The 17915-nt window shown below is 37.0% G+C and overlaps 1 protein-coding gene across 1 annotated transcript; it reads left to right on the plus strand.

The window, feature by feature from the left end:
* The first annotated feature begins 145 nt into the window (after nucleotides 1–145).
* Nucleotides 146–15356, plus strand: asp (microtubule assembly factor abnormal spindle). The gene is made up of 8 exons (XM_085945587.1): nucleotides 146–330; nucleotides 504–689; nucleotides 2218–2412; nucleotides 2877–9413; nucleotides 10412–10604; nucleotides 11095–11282; nucleotides 12028–12147; nucleotides 14894–15356. Exons 1-8 carry the CDS (start codon nucleotides 319–321, stop codon nucleotides 15230–15232), a joined length of 7770 nt encoding a protein of 2589 aa, XP_085801713.1. The 5' UTR covers nucleotides 146–318; the 3' UTR covers nucleotides 15233–15356.
* The last annotated feature ends 2559 nt before the right edge of the window (nucleotides 15357–17915 follow it).

Below are 17915 nucleotides of genomic sequence, written 5' to 3' on the forward strand. Positions count from 1 at the left end.
TTATTATATTATCATTTATCATAACATACACAATATTTTATTTTAATTAAAATTTCGTATTTTTGTATTATCGTATCGAAGTAAGTGAAAATATTAAACTTAAAATTTACGTTTGAAATATTATTGACCATAGATAAATATTAACACCCTTGCAACTCTGGTTTTAACCGACAAAACTGAATTTTTGAACAAAACGGACAGTCGGCAGTTATTTTCATTTTATGCGAATCATAATATTTACAATATTTCAATTTAAGTTTAAATGTGCTAATGGTGAATTGATCGAATGATTTGATATCAGGGAAACCATTTTCCACCATGTATTTTCAAGTAAGTCTATTATTTTGTCATCTCTAGACTTCGGTTGTCGATCATCGAGTTATGAATGTTGTGATCGTTTTATGTTGATTGACAATTTCTATAGATTTGTAGCAGTAAAGTAAAACGTACGAAGCTGTATTATAACGTAATTTGTAACACATATATCTTTTCTTTCTTTACAGATCGATAACTTTCCGCGAGATCAAAGAAATCGGGAGAATAAGAAATGTGCCGAAGAACAAAAAATACCTCGTCTCACACTGGCTCCATTTTCTCCACCTCCGATCGTCGCGTTTGAAAACATTTTAATAGGATCTACGGCTATTAGGAATCTAGAGATTTTCAATCCCGGTTCCAATTGCGTATTGGTAAGATTATTGTTTTGTAAGTTTTTATTTCAAACTCAAGTGATCTAAAAACCGTTGAAGCATTCACCTACAATATCCATTCAAGTAGTAAATTGAGAAAAATATATATTTTTTATTTGATTGTCTATGAATAGTTTAACGGAAAATGAAAAATAGGTAGGTAATTCATTCTTATCGTCATAGTAGGTATCAAGTTATAGCAAACTCTGTAAATTGATGACTGCAACAATAATCTTTGTATATCTGTTCTCACTTAACTTAACTTAACCAATAGCTGACTAATTATTACATAATTATAAGTTGATAAAATAATAATTAGTACATCATGATTGAGTGAAAGAGAATTATTCGTTTGCAGGGCTCGAAATGAACCGGAGCGCCGTTCCGATTCGTGAAATCAGTAAAATTATCGCTCCGTCTCATGGAAAAAATATTTTGACCGTCTGATCTAGATAGGCCATATAATATAAAATCTAACACACTTCTTTTTATAAAATACACAAAATTTAATAACTATGTAAATATCTTCAGAAAATTATCGAGTGCTCCGGTTCGTAAACATTTCCATTTCGAGTGCTGTTCGATTGTAAGTTTTCGACAGAAGCACACTGCTCTGCGCTGTCAGTGGCATGACCCCCACATCCTGAAGCGGGCCTCCGGACCAGGATCATTGGCGGGCCCCCCTACCTATCGCTAAGGTTAAAGGCAGTCTAATGCTCTACGGTCCAAATGGTTTTCTAGGTCAAATAAAATTCAGTGCAGGTTTTGTGTTCAAAAATTGCGTCAACCATATATTTTAAAATGGGAATAAACCTGAAGTAAAATAGCGCCACAGGCGACTTATTAGAGCAAATTTAAGATGTGTGTTTATCTCAGTCGACCGCCACGCCGACCCCCCTCTGCACGGGCCCCTAGGCTAGAACCCTGTCGGCCCCCCCCCTTGTGGGGGCCATGGTCAGTGGATTCACATTATTATAACAATAATTGTACCCCTGTACTTACGCAAATGAAATAAACTGTCACTTCTATAATCACGACAATGACTTCTCATCTCTCCTCGCCTCAACACCATTGCCCCTCACATCAACGACACCTACATAACATTACAATGAAGTCTGATATGATTTTAAGAAACACTAAATTAATGAAATCAACAAAAAATAATACCATTATGTGTTCATAATTGTTCACGTTTTAATAGATTTATTAATATTTCTATTTGACTATACCATAAATAATAAGTCAATTTGTTGCCGACCACTGTTTTAACACAGAGGAACATTGCGTACGTCCAAGTTTATAATCCTATTGGGTGGGTGAAACATGGAATCCAATCCATAAATCTTAATTTACTTCGAACTGATAGGGCATCCATCAGTGTTATGCGGTCTATAGATGCTGTGGATGTGGCCCACGATTCTGCCTGATTTCATTTTGCAAGAGTCGACAAAAGCTGTAGCCTCATCAAAGATGTAACCTGAACATCTCGCAAACTTCGTTTGAAATAAATTAATTGTAATATTTTCAGCTATCGCTAACAAAACAACCGCCACCTGAATTGGGCTTGCAATTATCGTGGCACGAGGCTGAGATAGGTCCATCAGAACAAATAGTTCTTGATCTGTCATGGCGGCCCATCGACGCCATCAGCCAGAGAATAACTATGCAGGCGGTGGACACACGGAAGGGTCGATTCGATATCATCGTTGTCTGCAAGTCATTTGTAAGTAATCTTATTATAATTAAGTAAATATAAATGGTGTTACACATATTTAGTTTTATTATTATTTGAAGAATATTTTTTGTCTAATGTTTATTGTTATTTGGATAGGCAGGGTTTAATTGAATTTTGAAACTAACCAGCGCCATCTGCAATTTGTATTTTTAGTTCAATGAAAACAAATAAGTACGACTGACATAGTTTAGTGTGCACTATTTTTGTCAGATCTTAACAGCCTACCTCCACCCTTCGTCTCCTCGCAACTACTTTATAGCTTTATGCTCCATCTGAAACTGGATATTTCTATCATTTAAATAAATATCAGCTCTGTATAGTAATTCTTCAAAATTGACAGAACTTATTATTTTGCATTAATTTTACATATTGTGTTAGGTCAATTTAAATTAGGTACCTAGGTAGTGATATAATTTTACAAATACTAAACTCAATAATTTTGGCATTTTCAGGCAAAGAAGAAGCTCCTTCCTAATCCTCCAAACAGAAAAAGATCCATGGCACCGAATACCCTCGGCTTGAAGAAAAGTCCTAAATTATCAGGTTGCAAAAGATCTATGACAAAGAGTAAAATCTATTCGACATATGAAGAAGTTAAGAAATACGAATCGTCCACTTCTGAGAAGCATTTTGGCCAATCGATTACATATCATAAATCGCCACTGCGTACAAATTCTCGTCCAATTAACGCCAGAGTGTCCGAATATTGGTCCGAGACTGAGGAGCACATGACATCACGCAGAGACACATATCTCGTGTCCAATACTCAAGATGTTGACAAGGAGACTTTTGACCACGCGCACACTCCTCCAAATCATAAAATGTGTCAAGTCAAAAAGGGAAAAAATGATCACAATTTTAGTCCGACAATGTCGGTGCTTTCGGCTATTGAAAATTTAGAATTTACCCCATTGAAAGTCTGCGAGAAACTGACTTCAAAAGCTAACATCGAAAATATCAACGCAGAAAGCACATATAATATTATAAAGTCAACAAACACTGGATATAAAAACAGAGTTCCGCTCTCGCCGAAAATCAACAATATTGATTCGTTAGTTGAAAACCTCCAATTTACCCCTCTGCGTGATGAGAGAAAGACAAATTATATTACTACTCGCCCGAAAATCAACAAGAGAAATCTGGAGAACCATTTCTCAGAACAACGTTGTGAATACACGTATCAACACGTGGAAAAATCATCGGTTATTGTTGAAGAGAGTACAGAGATAATGCATTGTGGACAAGACAACAGAACTAATCAATTATATGTTAACTACAATCAAAGAAATTCTGCTAATGTCACGCATCCTATTGTGGATCTTCTCGATTCGACTACTTTTTCTAAAGTAGACGCAATGGAATATTCAGAAACTCCGAATGAATACGAGCGCTATTTTGTTAATACAGGCGCTAACAAGGATACTAATATTGGTCATTCAATACCGATTATCACTTTGGACGACTCTGACAAGACCGACTATGACTACACCCAATTCACCCCTGTGCCCAGAAATTTGAGTTCATTGAACGATTCCTTACAGTCTTTTAATCCTCAGAGGTGTTCGACCGAAATAAAAGAGTGCAGCCACTTGTGTCAGACTGAACCCAATCACGCATGCAAAAACTTGATATTTTCACCACATGATAATCCGAATAATGGACTCAATGTGACCTATGAAAGACTCAGTTCCGGAACATACACCAAAGGAGAATCGCCGATTATTCCCATCGATCCGGCTAATCGAGAATGTCTACAGAGCTCGCCGTATTCTAAAGAAATTTCACCACTGTACCCTTCGAAGGCTTTCAATCCACCCGTGCAACGTTCGTGTCCTAGAAAACTGCCGTTTAGCGAATGCTCGAAAGGTTTCAACGAAAGGACGGAACTCAGGAACGCTATCAAAGAAAGGAATAGCAGCAACGGGGTGAAGAGTATCATCGAAGCCAACCAATGGCAGACTTCTCCTCCTAGGTCGATCAGTCCTGGCGCTTTGGCGCCCATACCGGAAGAATCGGCTATATTGGAAAACAGCAAATTCGACGATACCTCTAAGAGAGTACAGTGCGAAACATTTATCATTGATAAAACATTTGACACTTACAAACCTGTCATTAAACCAATTTCTGAATCGATTCGTAATAAAACGTGCAATAAACAGCATGATTGGAAAATTAAAAGCACCGTAAAACATGACATATCAGATTTATCTCACGGTTCAATCGGAGAACAGCTCGCGAATCAAACCTACGATTATATGAACATCCGTAAAGTTAACTCAACTGTCGATCCTTTCCAAGCGTCCGCGTGTCTGTATGACGAGAGAGCCTACGATGAATTGGAACAGGAATTTAAAATGTGGCTGAATTATTTGCTGACGCCTCCGGCGGATCTCGACAGCGACACTGACGTCTCAAAGATAGACATCGGAAAGACTTGGCTGGAAAATCGTAACAAGGCCGTTCCGATGGCTCCCACTAAAGAGCAGGTCTCTTCTCAGTATCACACGTCGCACCGACTGGAAAGCTTGCGAAGGTCTGCAAGAGCATTTATCAAAAATCCTGAAATGTCGCAGATATTTATTAAAGTGTCAAATCAAATCGAAAGAAAAATATTAACCATCAGGACCGATAAAAACTTACAATTGGATATCGGCTTACAGAAAATTATTTTGAAGTTATTGCTGTCATATAATCCGCTTTGGTTGAGAATCGGTCTGGAGGCATTGTACGGAAGAAACATTCCTCTCACCTCCAACAACGATGTCATGGGACTGTCTGAGTTTATCATTGAGCGAATGTTCAGAGATCCTTATCTGTCTTCGAAATTCCCGGCCGTCTCTAAAGTGTATGTCGCAAGCTATACGGAAAGTATTAAAAAATTCACACTGAAGAAGTTTTTCTATTTAGTTTACTTTTTGGACCAGGCCAAACAAAACAAGCTGATTCCCCATGATCCTTGTCTTTTCTGCAGAAATGCACCGTATAAAGAGAGTCGGCAGATCTTGTTTCAATTTACAAAAGAACTGTTATCTGGGGTTGGGGATATTACGAAGCATCTGAAGCCGACTGGATATATTGTGACTCATAAACAAAACTATCTCGACGAATTCAAATATGCCGTACACAACGTCGCTGTTGACCTTCTGGACGGAGTGAGGCTGACTCGTTTGATGGAGATCATTCTGCTGAAAGAAAATCTCACATCAGGATTGCGGACGCCTGCTATTTCACTCACGCAAAAGGTTCACAATGTGCAAATAGCTCTGACTGCGTTGCAATCTGCCGGTTTTGAAATCGTCGGCGACATTACCGCAAGAGACATTTCCAGAGGCCACAAGGAAAAGACGCTTTCGCTGCTGTGGCAGATAATTAATAAGTTCCGCGCGCCTCTGTTCATAAATGCCGCCGTCGTAATTCAAAGATGGTGGAGGACGAAGTTTGAGAGAGTTAAAATCGAGCGGCAACTCATTTACGAAAGGCAAATGAGGCTTTACATTTCGGCGACGAAAATACAGAGCTGGTGGAAACGTATTGTGACAAAAAGGTGGTATGAAAAAAGAATTCAAATCGTCAGAACATCTTCTGTCACCATTCAGCGACATTGGAGAATGTGGAGTTGTAGGAATTATTACCGAAACATGAAGAAGTCAGCGGTTATTATTCAAAGGTGGTACAGAGACAGGCTGCTCATCCGTTCAGCTAAGAATGAGCTGCTTGAAAGGAGAAGATCGGCAGCGGCCAAGAAAATTCAAATATGGTACTGTAAATTGAAACAAGTCGAAGGAATGAAGCTTAAAAATGAGGATCGTAAAATGTTTCTACGCATGAAGTCCTCCGCAGTATGCTTGCAAAATGCATTCAGAGCGTATATAGAAATGAAAAAGACTAGAAAAGTTTATATCGTTTCTAGATTGAGCACTATTAAAATCCAACAGTACTACAGGGCAACAGTTCTTTGTAGATCTGTACGGAAGCAATATTTACAATTAAGACTGACAATAGTTACTGTCCAAAGGAAATTCAGAGCAAATACTTTGATGAGACAATTCAGAAATGATTATATTAAAATCCGTAATGCGGCGATTACTGTTCAGAAATTTTATAGAAATTATCTTGTCGGAAAGCAAATAAGATCAAATTATAATAAATTGATTCTGGCAACACTAGTTTTGCAACGGCGTTACCGTGCTAAAGTCTTGATGCAGAAAGAGAGAGAATCTTATTTGAGACAACGCACGAGTGCCATTTTAATGCAGCGGTATTTCAAATCTTATCAGTTGATGAAACATACACGAATGTTGTATATAAAACAGAAATCTTCTGCAGTTGTTGTACAGAGTCATTTTAGAGCGTATCTCGCTATGAAAAAAGAAAAGTCGAATTATTTGAATCTGAAACGGGCTTGCGGTATCGTACAGAAGTTTTATAGGGCGAAGGCCACCATGACAGTGGAGAAACAGCGATATACTAATTTAAAACGTGCGACTGTTGTTATTCAAACTTACTACAGAGCTCGTATGGCTATGAAAACTGAAAGAGAAGAATATTTAAAGATGAAACAATCTGCTGTAATTGTTCAAAGATATTATAAAGGATTTTTAGCTATGAGAGAAGCGAAAATAAAATATAACGCAATAAGAGACGCGTGTGTTAAAATTCAAACGCATTTCAGAGCATATTTATTGATGAAAGAAGAGAAAGAGAAGTATTTGGAACTTAAACGCGTCTGCTATAATGTTCAGTCTCGATATAGAGCGAAGCTGGCCATGAAGAATGAGCAACGGAGATATTTGAAACTTAAATATGTGACAATCAATGTACAGAGATATTATAAAGCACAAATTGCTATGAGGAAAGATAGAAAAATGTATTCTGACCTAAAATCTGCATCTATTGTTATTCAAAAGTATTTCAGAGGATATATCGCAATGAAAAACGATAGAGCTCGGTATATTGAACTTAAAAATGCTGTTATGATTTTAGAATCACGTTATAGAGCACATCTAGCAATGAATCTTGAAAGAGAAAAGTATTTAAATTTGAAAAAGGCTTGTCAGACTATACAAGTTTGTTTCCGGGCAAATCGTGCTATGAAAGAACAGAATAAGCAATATACACATATGAAAATCGCTGTGACTACGATACAAAATCGCTTCAGGGCATATTTAGTTATGAAAACAGAGAGAATTAAATATATGCAGTTGAGAAGTTCTTGTATAATTATACAACAGTATGTGCGAGCATATATGGCTATGAAACACGAGAAACAACAGTATGACACGTTAAAGCAAGCTACTGTAACGATTCAGGTTTACTATAGAGCGCGAATGGCGATGAGAAATGATAGAAGTACATATTTAGAACTGAAAAATGCCAGTTTGGTAATTCAAAAACATTACAGGTCACGTCTCATTATGAAAACGGAATTGAATAGATATAGCCAACTCAGACGATCCGCAATAACTATTCAAAGACATTTTAGAGCGTATCTTGCAATGATGACCGAAAGAAAGAAGTATTCAGACTTGAAATGTGCGTGTCTAATTGTACAAAGTCGATATCGAGCACGTCTTGCAATGAAACAAGACCGTCAGCGATACGTGAGTCTTAAACGAGCCTCGATTGTGATTCAAAATTATTACAGAGCATTGCTTAGTATGCGTTTTGAAAGGAAGAATTATTTGGAATTAAAAAATGCTTGTGTCATTTTACAAACGCGTTATAGAGCTAAACGAAATATGAATTTACAGCAGAAAGAATTTTTACTGGAAAGGTCAGCCACAATCAAGATTCAAACGTGGTATAGAAGTGTAATCCATATGAGGACGGTTAAAATGCGATATTTGTTGCTGAAGATTACTGCTGTTAAAATTCAACGTATTTTCAGGAATAATCAGTTGGCAAAGAAGTGTCGGCAAGATTATTTTGAAATGAAAACCGCATGCGTCACCGTGCAAAGACGGTTTCGATCACACATTTTGATGAGGCAGTGTTCTTATGATTATAACCGAATGAAAATTGCAGCCATTGTTATTCAGAAATATTTCAGGGGCCGTATGCAAAGAAGGCGATTTTTGAAAATAAAAGAAGTCACGATTAAGATGCAGGATAGATACAGAAGCTCGAGGCTCGCCAGTCGTAATAGATGTGATTATATTTTGCTAAAATCATCTGTTGAATTATTACAAAACAAATACAGAGCAATATTGCTTATGCGAAAAACAAGACAATGGTACATTGAACAGAAAAAGAGTGTTGTTTTTATTCAAAGGTTTTTCAGGTGCTATTTGATAATGAAACGACAACGGCAGTATTATTTGAGTCTAAAACGAGTCACTACTTTCGTTCAAGCTCATTACAAAAACAAAATTTTGACTAACGAGTGTAGAAAAAAATATCTATTAACGATATCACGTGTTGTTAAAATACAATCGTTTATCAGAATGTATCTTGCTAAAAAGCGATATCTATTAATGATAAATGCAGCGATAAATATTCAAAAACATTTCCGAAACTATATATTAGCTAAACGCGTAAAAAATAATTATGAAATAACAAGATGGAGTGTAATAAGAATTCAATCGTTTATTAGAAGTTGGATTATAAGAAAGAGATACCTCACAATTCGCCGTTCTGTCGTCATGATTCAAACGGCTTACAGGAGGAAAGTACAATTACAAATTGAGCAGAAGAGAAGGATGGAACGGGAAATATCTGCCGTAAAAATACAAAGTTGCTGGAGGCGATACACCGTGCAGAGCAGGTATATGCAGTTGAGACGCTCCGTGGTCACTTGCCAGAGACATCGACGCGCCACCCTGGAGATGAGGAAGGAGAGGAACACTTACAGATGTCTCAGAGAATCCACCATCAAAATCCAGAGCGCCGTGTGCGGCTGGTTGACGAGGCGAGCCATAGCTCGCAGGAAGTCACAGTTGGAGGAAACCAGAAAAATGAAGCATTTCAATGATGCTGCAACTACGATACAGGTAAATATGTCTTCTTTGTGTTGATGGTTGGTGATCATTAATCATAACCTGACTAAATATAGTGTGGACCAGTGGTTTAACATTTAAATTACCTGCAAGTTATTTCGAATTGCTGATCCATTTGTAGTAAACTTCACACTATTTTCACCTGCATCTGTCGATAACTGCGAGCATTTCAAATCACTTTTAGATTCACATCAGTCAACTCCATCTATTATTAACACATTGACTGCTGACTAGATAATTACTTTTTGATTATTAAATAGCATGCTAATTATATCGAATGGGCACCTTAATCGTTACGCGCTGGGCGCGTTATTAGCGTCCAATGTATTAAATTAAATTACCAAGATAAACTGTGAAACATGCATTATAAATGAACGTAATTATTTTATTAATTATATATATTAATCATTTCGAATATGAAACATCTTTGACTTATTCCGGAACTAAAACATTCACATTACAAATAATGTAGTTTATATCTGCCTGTAAAAGGACTGACTACAACATTAATTATTGTACATGGGAAGACAGTAAAATACACCAAATCAGCATGAAAACAGCAAGGTGGTGCGGGACAGGATCGTGGGAACTTGAAATACCTCTTTAGCCTGAGCTACCTGTCTGGCTGGTTTGCTGTCATTCGGTTACTCCTGCTATAATTAAAATACAAGAAGATTATTTGGACGCCACTCTATGAATGCATAGAGACAATGAATGAATAATAAATAAAAACGCGAGTATTAGATTTTAACAAGTGTATAATTTAAGATAAGATACAATTCCTAAGAAAGAATATAAACTATCACTATAAACATTACCACCATGTTTCAATGTGCCAACTTACAAAATATAAATTTATCTGTCACTACCAATTCACTCACATTTCAAACATTCCAGAACTACCATCAACAGTGCAGTACTAACAGTTCATAAAGCTCCTTCTGGTATAGTTCAAGCTTTTTGCTTTTTCCTTACCTTTTCTTCGTTTTTAGCGTACTTGGAGAGGTTACGGCGTTCGCAAAGTCCAAGAAGAGAACTGCAAGGTGGCCAAGCTGAGACGTAGATGGCAAGAGGGTGCCCTGGAGTCCAATCAGCCAACCCTTGCTGAAAGAAACGAAGACGCCCTCGATGTGCTGTGTCATTTCAAGGATGTCGCCTCCGTAATAAGGGCCTTCAAAACGTTAGGTTGGTTTTCAAAATGGTTTATCTATATAGGGTATGGTCCCACGGTGGTGGTTGGTTGACGTTTTAATTGTTAAAAACGATCATATGATTTCTAAGTGAAACGTTTTTGCGCACAGTACATATAAATTGCCGGTAGAGTGAATCCTGCTGAAAAGTAATGAAAAAACATTGTGATGAAATCAAAAATAATGTAATGGAAGCAGTTGAGATTGCACCTAAGATTGTTCGATTAGTAGGCCATTACACACTGCCGATTATGCTATTCCGGCCATCATCTGAATGATATCTTTTATTAATATTAATATTACATAATTTAAAGAAATTACACGTCAACTGTCCGAGCCTAGCAGATATCTTTCTTCAGTTCTTCATTTTGCCTTATATGGCGAAAAGAAGTGCTGAAAACTTTTGCTGATTCTGGATAATATCCTCTTGATACAGCTAAAAAAAATTGTTTCCTATTTTGCAATATTCCTCTACTTTGTTCCAGATTATGTAACAAGTGTTCTTCCAATGCTTTATGGCACAAAAGAGACCGCGTCCCCGATTATCGACAGGCTGGTCATGTACATGGGTGCCACTAATCGTTCCGTGTCTACATTGGAGACACTGCAACTCGGTGTTGTCATTTTGATGAACTTCACAAAGTTTAGGCCCACTGCACACTTTGTTTACAGTGTAAGTATGTCAATTTAACTTGTTTATGTTGGGTAGACCTGGTCATAGAAGGCAAGATGAAATAATATCAAAACAGATTCTTAACCCGAGATGCATAGAATGTAGAGTTACAATTAAGTCAAAAGTAGAGTTACTGTAAGTTCTGACACCATTGAGATTGAAATACTTTTTTAATTGGCATACAATGATAAAGGTTTGAAAACAGCACAATGTAAATTGAATAATTATAAATTGAGGGTTAATATAAACTTTAAATAATTTTAACTAAAACACTTGGACGCAGTACGGATACGGTATCAAACTAAGGTATACTGAATTTATATACTTGTTTTATTGATACGGCAAGAAATTCGTATATCGTGCTGAGCAATGTTAACACTGTTCCTAGTATACATGTGTGATATAGATGTGTAATACTGTTAGTCTTTCGTATTTGCATATATAATCGATACTTAAAATATTTTTATTAATTCAATGCATCCACGGCGTGATTGCGTGGATACACGTGGGTCTCTGCACATGTTCTTATGTGGATTGTTTGCTTACATTTTTTTCACTATACTTAAAACAGTCAATAAACATTCAATTCAACAAATAACATTTCATACATCTCGGCATTAGCTATCAAACTCTTAAAAATCCTATTAAGTTTACTACATAATATAATAATTATTACTTAATTATTAATAATTACATACTTAAGTATTATACTATTATGATCTAATTAATTTGTGTCATTTTCTAGGTTAACACAGTTAACACTTTGTTAACATTGATGTTGCGTTGGTGTGACAAGGACAACCTGATATCTCGCCAGTTCTGCACGCTGCTCTGGCTCTTTGGAAAATATGATGATATCAAGACGGTAATTACCTATATAAAATGAATATTTACGAGGGTGGGTCAATAATTCCTTAGAAAAAAGCATTAAAACAGTTTTTTTTTTTTTTTTTTTTTTATTTCTCAACATAATCTCCTTGGAGCTCAATACACTTGGTTAGACGTTTCTCAATTTTTTTTAAACCGTCAGAAAAATAAGTTTTCGGAAGGTCCTCAAAATAAGCATTTGTCCGATCGATGACTTCTTCATTTGAAAAAAAACGTTGTCCACTTAGCCATTTTTTTAAGTTTGGGAAAAGGAAAAAGTCACTGGGGGCTAAATCTGGCGAATACGGTGGGTGGTCGACCAATTCGAACTTCAATTCTTCAATTTTAGCCATTGATCGTAAACATGTGTGAACACGGGCACTGTCCTGATGAAAGAGGATTTTTTTCCTGTTTAAATGAGGCCGTTTTTCTTCAATTTTGTTTTTTAGCTGGTCCAATAAAGATGCATAATAATCCTCTGTTATTGTTTTTCCTTTTTCCAAATAGTCAACGAAAATAATTCCACGTGCATCCCAAAATACAGTAGCCATAACCTTACCAGCTGATTTTACGGTTTTCGCCTTCTTTGGACATGGTTCGCCTTTCGCAATCCACTGCTTTGACTGTTCTTTCGTCTCGGGAGTATAGTGGTGTATCCATGTTTCATCTACAGTCACAAAGCGACGAAAAAATTCATCCGGATTGCGTTGCATGAGCGACAACAGGGCTTTAGAGGCCACCACCCTATTGCGTTTATTGTCGACTGTGAGCAAACGCGGCACCCATCTTGCAGAATTTTTTTTCATGCCCAATTTGTCATGTAAAATAGAAATGACGCTACCTTTTGAGATCCCTGTAACCTCAATTATCTCACTCAACTTTAATCTTGGGTCACTTAACACCATATCGTGGATTTTATTGATCATTTCTGGTGTAGTCACCTCTACAGGACGTCCTGAGCGTGGTTCATCCTTTGTTGATGTACGACCACGTTTAAATTCATTTAACCAGTTATAAATAGTTGCAAGTGAAGGAGCAGATGTGCCGTGAACTAAATCCAACTCATTTTTTATTTCCTTTGCTGTTAACCCTTTTATATTAAAATGTTTAATAACAGCTCTAAACTCAATTTTCTCCATTTTTTGTAAACAAGCAAATTTTTTTTTTAAATGTACGAGAAACACAACAACCCGACCAATCTGATTGAAACTTCGCAGCATACTGAATCGGTAGTGCCGCTGCATGAAAACAAACCGCTTACAGTACTAGTCGCGCCACCTGTCGGTTTTTCTAAGGACTTATTGACCCACCCTCGTATAATATTATGTCTACTAACTTTAATAATGGTTATGACACAATATCTCTTTATATATTTATTTTACATAATATATTATTGAACATGACAAATTATAAATTCAAAGCGTTCACGGCATGACATAAAGTAAGCGTTAACAATTGAAATGGAAATACATACAGGATAATATGAGTAAATAATATAATGCACGCTGATCCACAGAAATTTCATAACTTTAAATTCGTCTGCGCCCCCGCCAAAATTCAAACAGACTTAATACAAGCTACCAAAAACGGCCGCTAGAAACAGCGCCACCAGGAGACAAAGAAATCTGTCGGAAAAACAGAGAGGTTCGCGACCGAGACCAACAACAGTGCCGTGACGCCGCAGATCCCAGACTTTTGATGCGCGCGGAATGTGTTCTTCTGGCCTCGGACGTCCTACAGCCAAAATCTCTCTCGCGTACCACAGTACAGAGCGCAATACCGCTGTGTCTGCCATTTTTTACTATTCGCGCATCACCCTCGAGCCAGCGGCGTACCTACGAAACAGCCAAGCCGTACACCTACTGCCGTGGCCATCAGCATCATTGACTTCCTTAATTGCTTGACTTAGACTTATAATAAATCAACAGCATACACCGTGCGTTTCTGTCCCCCACACCCGCTTTTTGGCCATGACATTATCACGGTCTGCCATCTCCGCCTAAGCGCGAAGAAGGCCGGTGATAACGCTTACATCACAATTGCTACAAGTAACCCCCCTTGATTGCGGGGGATACGTTTTGGACATGGTCACACTTTTACGCTAAAATTACATTGGCGGATTCTCAGTCGACCGTCTGCCAAAAAGTCACTTTTGAGTCGTTGCCCGGAGTCATGACCGAATTGGAACAATTCCCATTTATTGGACACGATCGTGCAGGTTGAAGATTACCGATGAAGTATGAAAACATCCAAATTAACCTTGGGCTTCCAAGTGTGACCGCATGTAGTGTGTCTGTCTTGCATTTGACATAACACCATTATTTTAACAGACAATAATAATACAAAACAAAAATTAAATACAATCGGCAACTCGTTAGGTACTTGTCTAAATGTCATCTCCAATAGTTTCCATTAGCATGTTATTTATTTAATTAATATGAACTAATCAAATCAAGCGTCAACATGATCGAGTTGGTAGGTGAATCGTTCAGTGTAATTTGCTATTTATGCTCATGGCGATCGTTGCATCTGGTAGGGTATGCAAATCTGCCGGTGTAATTAGACCTTTAGAAATCCATAGATATAGTAAGTAAATAGAACATATTGTCATCATGCTACGTTTTGTTGATTTGTCACTCTACTATGCCAGTCAATGCAATCAATCTGCATACTAAAACTTTCCTCATTTTCAATCGATCTATGCTCCGTGGTTGTAGAAATTTTACGTTGATTTTTTTTTCCAGGAATTGAAGGCATACCTGTCGGACGAGAAGCAATACAAGCTTTTATGCAGGGTGAGATGCCTACTGGTGCGCAAGAAACGAATGGACAGCAAGAAAAGGAACCAGCAATCTCTGCACCTCTCCCTCTCCCACTCCATGTCTATGAACGACAGTAGACTGAGCACTTCTATGACTCCGGGGAGAGGCAGATGCCATACCAAAGTCATGTGTCCCGCTACGGAACCTGACTACGGCTTCAAACAAACGGAGCAGCGTAAGATATTCTCCGACGACATAGAAGCCATCGATAGTGTTTTCTTTAGATTTAGTTTGCCGTTTAATATTATACCTGACAACTGAGTCAATATATGCATGCCATTTTAAAGTTCAAAAATGTAATAAGATTTTTTTTTACAATTAATAGATTATATTATAATAATATGTGTATTGAGACAGGGCGTATTTGGGTGGTTTTATTTTATTTTGTTACGATAACCATGGTGATATAAATATTAAGCTGATTCATTACTTATAAGTGACATTGCTAATACATAGTAATATGTAACAGAAATCAGGCAAGAAAATCACAAATTGGACGGCCATTTTCAATAGTATAATTTTTATCTTTTTTTTGTTGACTCTAGAATTAGTAGATATTATTACATATATAAATTTATTTCACTACACAATATTTTTAATTAAGATTGTGTTTTTACGGATGAAAAAATTTATTTTTATTTAAATGATCACAATAAATTTTATTGGGTTAATTAATAATCTTAATTCAAACTTTATAAATTTATTCATATTATTTTGTTTGTATAACAATAGAAAATTACTATTTTTATTAATTTCGTTTTAACTCCTATCACTGTGTGCATATGTTTTTACAATTAATAATGACGTCTTTATCATATGTATAGTAAAATTCTTTGTCTTGTTTTGAAATAATTAACAGATTCATTTGTAAAATAATAAAAGTTTTGGAAATGGGATGACATCAAAGATTTTAAAGAATGAAAGTGGATTACTCTAAAAAGAGGCCCTGATCAACTAGTTTGCATACTGACTCTAGAGAGTCTGAAAGACATTCACTGTGTGTTTGTTGCATAGAAAAATCGATACTTGCTTCAGCGGGAAACAACAATAGAAAGCTCCATCTGGCGGAAGAAATATTTTTTCAACGTTTATGGGTTAGTTTTATAAATTAGAATTAGACATAACATAAGAATTTAAGAATAGTTTTGTTTATTATACTACATACATACCTACTAGAATAAATTAAACTATTTTGTCAATTAGAGCATACAAAGTAGAAATGTGAATCTTACCCCATACAAAACAATAATTGATTATTGCAATGTAATCTTTACAAAATGTTGACAATCACAGTATTATGTATATTGAATTTTATCATATTAAAAATGTAATAATATATTTATAAGTGTTTCTTGAATTTTTTAAAGTGTCTTATAATTATTTTTCAACAAATACAAAATATATTCAAAATCCATTGTGTTTTATTGCAAATGATAATAAATTCCCTCCGAGTATGGACCCCCAATATCTGAGGATATTCTCGGCTATAATGAATATCATATCAAAACAAAATGTATCAATATTCTATCGACACTGGGATCATATCGGAATATACATAATATGATAAAGTATTGATGCAACAGTTGGTTATCTGCTTTTTCTTTTCTTTTGGAAAGAGATACTTAAGTGAAAATATCGATACATAGCCTTACCATTATATCATGGCTCTGGATGTCTTAAGCGTCAATTACATTGGGCTACTTTACGAGCTGTTTGTTGGCGAATTTAAAAGCGGGCGATTCCGCATGCTACTGCGCAGACGCAGTAGGCCCCTACGCCGGCGTGTAGCGTGCAAAGTTGACCGGCTTTCAACTTTTCTCTGTAGATTGATTACAATCTGCTTGTTAGCTTGTTCAATGATTACACTGGGCGACTTTACAGGCAGATTGTAAATTCGCCGACAAACAGCTCGTAAAGTAGCTCAATGTAATTGACGCATTAGCGACAATCCGTAGAACTATGGATCACACGATATTTTCATGTCCCCCATCCCCATTCAAATCCCTAACCCTGCATACACTTCTTCTTCTTTGCCCATATCCGCCCCTTAACTGGAGCATATGGACACCACGCGGCGCCTCCAAGAATCCCTGTCGCTCGCCAGTCTTCTTGCTTCGTTCCAGGTCAAACCAGCATCCCGTAGCTCCGCCGTATACACTCTGTAGATTGTATTTAGCGGCCTTCCAGGACGCCGGAATCCGGTCGGCTTGAAGAACAGGCAAGCCAGGTTAAAGTTCTCTTCTGGCATCCGCAGCACGTGGCCGAGCCAGGTCCAACGTCGCCTCTTCACTTTCAGCGTGATGAGAGGCTGCTTGGTACGTTCTCTTATCTCCTCGTTGCTCCTAAAGTCATACCACCGCACACCCAGTATTCGTCGCAAACATCTGTTTTCGAAGCTCAGTATACGGTTGCTCTGAGCCTTCGTAAGGTGCCATGATTCGCTACCGTAAAGCAGCACCATCAGAATGCAAGCGTCGAATAGGCGGCATTTGGTTTTGACCGAGTACAATCGTGAGTCCCAGACATTTCGCATCGCAATGGTTCTAAAATAGTATCTTTCTGTATTGTATTGAAAGAAAAGTAGGTATCAATTATTATTATATATTAACAAGTATTAATACTTTTTGATCTCTACTTTGAGATTTGCTTGTTACAGTGTGACTTCTATACTGTATTTCTACAAAATGGTGTGTACCTAAATACTGGCCATATTAGAAGGAAGAGGGGTGCAGGGGTGGCAATTGCTTGAATCATTGAATAAATCTGCAGATGCCAAATCGTCAAAAGTGTTTGTTAAATAATGTATCTAAATAAATAATATTAAATACCATGAACTACTAGATACCCATGGCCTATTCTTATCAGTGTCTGGAGTGGCCACCATTTTGGATACAATACGTCACAGGCCACCTGCCATGATTTCAAGCAAAACACCTGGTAAGTC

Source organism: Rhyacophila brunnea, unplaced genomic scaffold, assembly GCF_057557595.1.
Source record: "Rhyacophila brunnea isolate RB1 unplaced genomic scaffold, BYU_Rbru_1.0 scaffold_18, whole genome shotgun sequence".
Classification (NCBI taxonomy): Eukaryota; Metazoa; Arthropoda; class Insecta; order Trichoptera; family Rhyacophilidae; genus Rhyacophila; species Rhyacophila brunnea.

Excerpts from the sequence above, each read along its gene's own strand:
- asp (XM_085945587.1), top strand. Across the intron at positions 10,605-11,094 it reads AAGGGCCTTCAAAACGTTAG|ATTATGTAACAAGTGTTCTT; the intron begins GTTGGTTTTCAA and ends ACTTTGTTCCAG. Across the intron at positions 12,148-14,893 it reads AATATGATGATATCAAGACG|GAATTGAAGGCATACCTGTC; the intron begins GTAATTACCTAT and ends TTTTTTTTCCAG.